Below are 7,984 nucleotides of genomic sequence, written 5' to 3' on the forward strand. Positions count from 1 at the left end.
AAGGTTCATGTTCTTTTGCTGAACATCTTACTATACAAAAAAGTTACCAAACTTTGACAGTTGTGGGAGAAAACATCCCGAGCTAGCGATACAGAACTGCCAATACAGCAAAGAGAAAAATCTCTGCTGTCTTCAAGGCAAACGGTGAGTGCCAAAAACTCATCTCCTCCACCCCTGCCACACACTCTGCCCTACTCGACCTTCCCTCTAAAATAGTCTTATGAATTCCCTAGATGTTTCATGGACTGTGTTGCAGCAGACTCATTCTAATGTGAGAGGGACAGCCGGGAAAGGGGAGAGGGAGCTTTGCCTGCAGGGTTCGCAGGAAGGAAGTGGGAGGGCTGGCTTGGTGCAGTAGTGTTGGGCACTTAAATTTTTGCTAGATCAAAGACTCAGTTGAGAGATAAGACTTAGAGAGGTGGGAGGGAAAAAAAGGGCTGAAGGAGGGAGTCTGGTTCCAAACTGCTTGCAAATCTAAACTGGGGGTATGGAACGGCTTTTGGGGGATTTACAGAAGCTGGAACTTTCTCATCTGAAGAGAATAAGGGGGTTCTCTAAACAATGAAGGGGAAGTTTTCTCATAGCATGGAGAGGTCCAAGCACCCTCACCTAGGAAAGGACTTGAAGTTCTCTACCTGGGCTGGATCTGCACAGCAGGTTGGGGGAAAAGGAGCCTCTTCAGAACGCCTGGGTGGGGATGCAGGTCCTCCAGAGAGACTTCAGAGAACGAGTAGTTTCCCTTTAAAAGTTGGTGCCTCTTTAGAGCGACAGGAAGGATAAGTGGTCTCTCTCAACGTCGGGAGGGTTTAGGGATTTGGAGGGGCCTGGAATGATTTCTATGGGTTTGGCTCCGGGAGTGGGGGGGAAGGGGTTGGTGGCAAGATGCTTTGTGCAATGATGACACACTGCAGTTGTTGGGTGTGGGGATTCTACATTGAAAACTGAGAGTAAAGGCCCAAATCAGAAGCTTGGAAAATTGAAAAAGTCCATCTGCAATGATTTAGGAAGAAACACTTCTTTCCCCTCCACCCCAAGACTGGAGAGAAGCGGGGCCAGTGGTACTCTCTCACTAAAAGACCAGGGGGAGAAAAGAGGAATTTAAACAGAAGTCCTCCCCGCCCCCCACCCCCACCCCCAAAAAAAGGAAGAAAGAAAGAAAAGAAAACTTATTGGAAAGTTGTGGGCGGGAATAGGGTCTCTAAAGCGCTTTGGAAATGATCTGAAGGAATCCCAACGGGGAGTTGGGATGAAGCCAGGAGAGTTGAGGCTGAGGCAGGGGGTCGGACCTCAGCGTGGCTGGAATGGGAGAGCGCTCATGGGTTTTAGATGGGGAAGACCGAAGTGACGAGGGAGCTAGTCTTCCTAAGGATGATTTGGAGGGTGAAGGAGGTTTTGAGGTGACTCGGGGTTCTCGGAAGTTAACAAGAGGCGTCCCGAGTAAATTCCGGGGCCTTACTGACACCCAGGTGACGGGGGCTGGGAGCGCGACCGGTACTCACAGAGCGGATCTCCAGCGCCAGGGCGCATTGCAGCGCCTTCACCTTCGGCATCCGCGCGGGGTGGGGCGGCGGGGAGGGACCCCGGCCGCGGACCCGAGTGAGGCGAGGAGACGCGGGACGGGGAGGGGTCAGGGAGGAAACGAGGTGGCGGCGGCGGTGGCAGCTGTGGCCCCCAGGCCGGGGCCCGCGGTCCAGCCTGGGTCCCGCCCGAGCAGCAGCTGTGCGCGGGGCGCGGACTCGTTGTCATGGCAGCCAGGAGGGGCGGGGCCGGAAGAGAGGTGGGGCGGGTACGCGCCCGAGCCGCCACGCAAGGACGAGCGGCTGGGGGCGGGGCTCGACGATGACTTGGAGGGGAGGGGCCGCGCGAGGAGGCGGGGCTTCCGAAGTGTGGGGTGAGGGCGGGGCAGTTCTTCTGTGACATCAAACTACGGGCAAAGGAGAGAATAACCGTTTGTGTGCTGAGACAGTGCACAGATCAGGGAGTTGTACTCAAGAGCCCTGAGTTCCAACGTGGCGATGGCACCTTGGGCTAGTGGTGTCCCTCTGTGGCCGCAATTTCCCCGACTGTAAAAGAGTAATATGTAGTTCTCTTTTGAATTTCACTATACAATTTACAAAGGCAGCATGAGGAAACTGAGGATTAGAGAAGACTGGCCCAAATCAAAGGCAGAATCAGGACTGGAAATCGGGAGCTCTCAAGTAGAAAACCAGTTGCCGCCCTGAGAAGAGGGGCTTGACTCAGATCACCATGTTCCTCTTCCTAGTCTCTTATTCTGAGATTTGTTGTTAATGCGTCTCCGTCTCCCTCTTTCTTCCAGTTTTCCTGTCTAATTTATCTGTGTTCGCATCTCAATTTATATTGCTTAAATTGAGCTGTCAATGAAGGGCCAACAACAAATCAGTTGGGAAGGGCCAGGCCATATATGATCAAAGATGAAAAGAATCTAAGAGATTATCCAATCCAAACGTTTCAAAAACGATTTCAGTGAAAAATGAAAAATACATTATACATACAGAAGTGTACAAAACACGACCATCTTAAGCAACAATAAAGGGAATACCTGCGTAAGTAACTCCCAGCTTAAAAAATAGAACACTACTAGACCTCAGAAATGCCCCCAACCATTGCTTTGCCTTTCTTGCCCTGGAAGTAACCACTTAGCTGACTTTTGTTACAATAATTCCTCTGCTTTTCTAAATACCTTTGCCATTCATATATGTACTTCTAAATAAGACATTGTTTAATTCTTTCCTGTTACAGATGTTATATAAATGGAATTAACACTATATTCTTCTGTGACTTGCTTCTCTCACTATTATGTTGTGGAATTTATCCAATGTTAATGCCATGTAACTGGAAATTTTTCCATTATTAGCATCCTAATATATGAATATATATGTATTTACTTATGTTTTCTATCACTTACGGTCACTTATACTGTTTCCATTTTGACTATTATTAACAATGTTGTTACGAACATTCCAGTACACGTTTACTAGTATACAACTACTAGAGTGAGAATGGATTGACTTTTAATAGGCTTTGCACGTGTGGGACTTTAATAGGTAATGCCACACCATTTTCCAAAGTAGTTTTACCTATTTATAATCCCACTGAGAGTGTATAAGAGTTCCTTTTTCACATCCTCATCAACATTTGGTATTGTTTGTATTTTTATTTTTTATAATATTTGGGTGTATATAGTCCAGGTATCTCATTGTGGATTTATTTTGCATTTACTGCTATTGAGATTGAGCACCTTTCATGCTTTTATTAGTCTTTCCATTTTCTCTTTGTGAACTGCCTAGTAATTCTATTGTCCATTTTTCTATTAGTCTCTCTCTCTCTCTCTCTCTCTCTCTCTCGCTCTCTCTCTCTCTCTCTCTCTACCTTCCCTCGTTTCCTCCTTCTTTCTCCTGCTTTACATGAGTTCTTCATATATTTTAGATATTAATTCTTTGTCTATTATATATGTTTCATATATCTTCCCCAGTTTGTGCTTGCTGGGTCTTTTAATTTCTCATAAAGTGTGTGATGAATAGAAGAGAAATTAAGTTGTGGAGTGAGTATGAGTATTCTTAGTTTGACCAAATAATTCCAAGTTGCTGTCCAGAGGCCACACTAGTCTACACTCCCACCACTAAAGCTTGAGGGTTACCGTGTCCCACATTCTTCTCAACCTTGGCATATTCAAGCTTTCTTGTTTTCCCCAGTATAACAGATGTAAAGTGCCACCTCACTATTGAATTTCTGAGATTACTGATGAGTCTGAACGTATCTTTATTTGTTTATAAGATTTTCAGCTTTCTTTACTATAAATTAAGTGCTCATATCTTTTGCCCACTTTTTTGTATTGGAGTTTGTGTCTTTCTTACAGGAGTTTGTGTGTACTCTAGCTATTAATCTCTTGTCAGTTTTAGACATTGCAGATATCTTCTCCTGTTTATAAACTTTATACAGGGTATATTTCAGTTGTAGAAATACCTTACTTTTATGTAAATCAAGCAATCATTTTTGCTTTATGTTTTGTGTTTGTATTTCTCATATGTTAAGACTTTCCCATTCCTAGGTGAGAGAAATATTTCCTATATTTTCTTCTATCAACTTCATAGTTTTACCTTTCACATTTTGATGTTTAATCTATCAAGACTCAATCTCTGTACATGATGTTAGGTAGGAATCCAGGTTCCAATTTGTTTTCCCTCTAGAGAGTGAGCTAGATTTCCCAATAACATCTCCTAAATGTTTCATACTCCCCTTTATTGATTTGCGGCAACACTTGTATCATATATTAACTACCTAGAGTTCTGTCTTCAAACTTTCTATTCTGTTTCAATGTTCTATTGGTCTACTACTAGGACTTCTTAATACCCTATTTGGCAAGTCTCTCTTTTTTTATGAGATTGATTTAGCTATTTGTGATCCTTTATTGCTTTGTTTTATTTTAGAGTAAGTTTATCAATTTCTTCAAATGCTCCAACTGAAATTTTTACTTTGATGCATTATATTTATGAAGTAATTCATCCTATTCAAGAATATTTGTCTATTTATTAAATCACCTTCTATGTCCTTTACTAGAGGTTTCAAGGTTTCGAGGTCCTACTTAATTCCTAGGTACTTAATTATAGACAATAAGACATTATGTCCCTTCTGAGGTGATGCAGATAGGAGTACATAACACAACCTTTCATGCCAAAAATCAAACTTAAATCTGACCAAGCATTCAAATCTATCACCAATGTACAGGAAATACAATATTCAAAGTAACTAACTTGTTAAACAAAACCATAGTGATGCAAGCAGCAAAATAAATACAATGTGATTTCTTCAACAAGTAAATTATGAAGGAAAAAAAAAACAAAAAAAAAGGAGGGAGACCCTATGTATTAAAAAAAAAATGACTAAACAGATATAACCTAACATAAAGTATTTATGAGACAATAGGGAAAATTTGAATGCTGATTAGACATATGATTATTTCAAAGAATTTTTGTTAAAATATTTTTAGGAATGATAATGTTACTGGGGTCCTGTTCTTTTTTTTTTTTTTGCAGTTTTATAACTTTATTTGACAGTCAACAGTTCTCATCCACATAACTATAGATTTTTGAAAGTGGTGACAGGTATGTGGGTAACCAATGCATAGAGCTTGTTCAGTGAATCTTCACCTTCATTATGTTTTCTAGACCACTGTACTGGGATTCAGTATGGGGCATTCCTTATTCTTGCAGCCTACACAACTTTGTTGAATCTGGTGTCAGTGCATACACCCGGAGTTCCCATCTCCTTCATGGCAAATTTCTGGATCTCTTTGAATGCCCCAGGGGCACACTTCTTGAAACTCCATGATGCACTTGTGAATGTTGATGGTGTATTCTCTGGTCACTTCCTGGTCAATGGCAGAAGAACCCTTCTTTTTCCCACCACTTTTTTGTAGGAGCTATTCTGCTGAGCCCAAGATGGAAAGGAACTGGGATCCTGTTCTTTTTAAAGAAAAGAGCCCTTATCTTTTAAAAAAGTCCTATGCACTGAAGTATTTATCAGTGATATATGATGTTTTGAGATTTGCTTCAAAAGCTCCAGTGGAGGTGGGAGGCGGTAGTGATGGAAACTGGGTGAGAGTATGGATGAAACAAATTAGCCATGTAATTCCTGAAAGTTGATGACAGGTATGCTGAAGTTCATTATACTATTATTTCTACTTTTGTATATGTTTAGTTCCATGTTAATTCATACAAAATAATAGGTGTTGAGCAGTGTCATATGCTCTTTCTATATTGATTATTGAGATAATCATATGGGCTTTATAAACTTTAGCCTATTTATGAAGTGAATTACATTGATAGAATTTTCTGCTGCTGTGCTTTCCTTGTAGTCCCATACTATGTTATTTTGTGAATTTATATTATGTTTTGATTACGTTAGCTAATATTTTACTTAACTATATTCGTAAAATAATTGGACCTATAATTTTCTTTTCTTTATTGTCCTTTCCCAGTTTTGGAATCTAGATTACACCAGCCTCATAAAATAAAAGCATATATTAGACCATTTGCTTGCTCTCGTCCACAAGTCTCTGATGTTCTTTTTATTTTACTTCAATCTTTTTTCTGATTCTTTAGTTTGTATATTTTCTGTTGATCTGTCTCCAAGGTAACTGATTCATTCCTCTGCCATCTTCAATCTGCTGTTAAGCCCATCCAGTGATTTTTTTAATTCCGGTTAATATATTATTCAGCTCTAAGATTTCCATTCGATCTTTAGTTTCCACATGTCTTCTGAGATTCCCTGTTTGTTCACTTATTAGGCCCAATTGTCCTTTACTCTTTGAACATATTTGTCTTTAATTCTTTGAACATATTTACAATAGCTGCTTTAAAGTCTTTATATGCTATATTCAACATTTGTGCCATATCGAATTATGTTTCTACTAACTTCATGTTCATGACCATAGACCACATTTACTGTTTCTTTGTATGTCCTGTTATTTTTATTGAATACTGGATATTTTAAAGAACATGTTGTAAGACCCTGGATTCTATTATCTTTTTCTGAAGAGTTTTGATTCTTGTTTTAGCAGACAGTTTATTTACTGGCTGATTACATTAAACCTGAGTAAACTTACTGACATATTTGTTAGTACAGATATATGTAAAGCCCAAGATGTTTTTAAAGCTCCTCTAACTTGATAGGACTAAACCTCTAAACTCTGTTTCCCCTATAGGTTTTGTTAGGTTTTGGTTACAGACCTTATTAACACGAATCTAGTGTAGGCCTTACTACAGAGTATCATCCTTTCCAGTAAAGTGCAGACTTTTAGGTCTATCAGGTGGAATCCAAGAGTATTAATAGAGTGTTAAAAAGATCTCTCTACGACAAAAGTTTTCACAATGCCGATGTTCCCCAGCAGCGACTGATCTCAAGAATCTGTTCCGCTCTCAACCCTGTAGCAGCTGCTAACTGGAAAGCCTCGGGTGCCCACGCCCTGCGTGTGGAAAGCTCATCCCTCAGCCTTGAACTTTTGGAGAAATCTCTCACAGGTTTCTGGATCTCTCTCTCTCTCTGCATAGCTCCTGTCTTAGTCATTTTGGGCTGCTATAACAGAATACCATAGACCAGGTACCTTACAAACAATAGAAATTAAGTTCTCACAGTTCTGGAGGCTAGAAGTCGAGATCAGGTTGCCAGCACGTCGGGTTCTGGTGGGAGCCCTCTTCTGGGTTGCAGATAGCCATTTTCTCTTTGTATCCTCATATGGAGAAGTGGGCAAGAGGGCTCTGTGGGGTCTGTTTTATAAAATCACAATCCCATTTGTGATAGCTCCACCCTAATGACCTAATTATCTCTCAAAGGCTACACCTACAAATACCATCATATTGAGAGTTAGGATTTCAACACATAAATTCAGGGGGGACACAAACATTCAGTCCATAGCAACTAGTTTGAAGGTGTTCCCTCTGTCAAAGCCTTCAAATTTCAGCCTTGTACAGAAATTCAGCTGCCAATTTCTAAGCCTCAGGCATAGAATTTTGGTGAAAATTCTAATATGCATGAAAAGCAGCATTTTGAATGGTACCACTATAATTAATGGTATCTCAGGAAGATTTATAATCACAGGTAGCAGATAAAATAGAAATTGTACTGCTTCTGTACTTCCCCTCATTTTATCCTCTATAAAATTTTATGGGAAATAAGTCTAATAAAAAATATAAGGTCTTAATCTTTCCCAGAAACCCTACTTCATTTGATGAATATTTTGAGAGAATAAATTAGAGCATTTTTTTTCTTGTCTACAGTCTACTTTGCATTTATGAAATAAAGATGGTAACTCAGACTCTCTGGCCAAATGGTCAGAAGTCAGAGGCATTTTTAAAGACTTCTATTGTTTTTCATTCATGTTCAATCTCCATAAAGAAATTGATTTCCAACAGAGTCAGTGTCTTCATTAGTTATAAGACTATTAACAATAATAATAGTCATAGTA

The 7,984-nt window shown here is 40.2% G+C and overlaps 1 protein-coding gene across 10 annotated transcripts in view; it reads right to left on the reverse strand.

The window, feature by feature from the left end:
* SPATA6 (spermatogenesis associated 6) overlaps positions 1-1,755 on the reverse strand; it is a 100,835-nt gene extending 99,080 nt beyond the window's left edge. For 6 of the 10 annotated variants that reach the window (XM_006919169.3, XM_015595220.2, XM_025051961.1 and 3 more), the window contains exon 1: positions 1,500-1,692. In XM_006919169.3, coding sequence (XP_006919231.1) covers positions 1,500-1,550 — 51 coding nt within the window. In that variant the 5' untranslated portion in view covers positions 1,551-1,692. Of the gene's footprint in view, positions 1-635; positions 740-1,499 lie in introns of all 10 variants that reach the window. The other 4 variants (XM_025051963.1, XM_015595225.2, XM_025051962.1 and 1 more) reach the window with 3 other exon arrangements.
* Between the last annotated feature and the right edge of the window lie 6,229 nt (positions 1,756-7,984).

Source organism: Pteropus alecto, unplaced genomic scaffold, assembly GCF_000325575.1.
Source record: "Pteropus alecto unplaced genomic scaffold, ASM32557v1 scaffold25, whole genome shotgun sequence".
Classification (NCBI taxonomy): domain Eukaryota; kingdom Metazoa; phylum Chordata; class Mammalia; order Chiroptera; family Pteropodidae; genus Pteropus; species Pteropus alecto.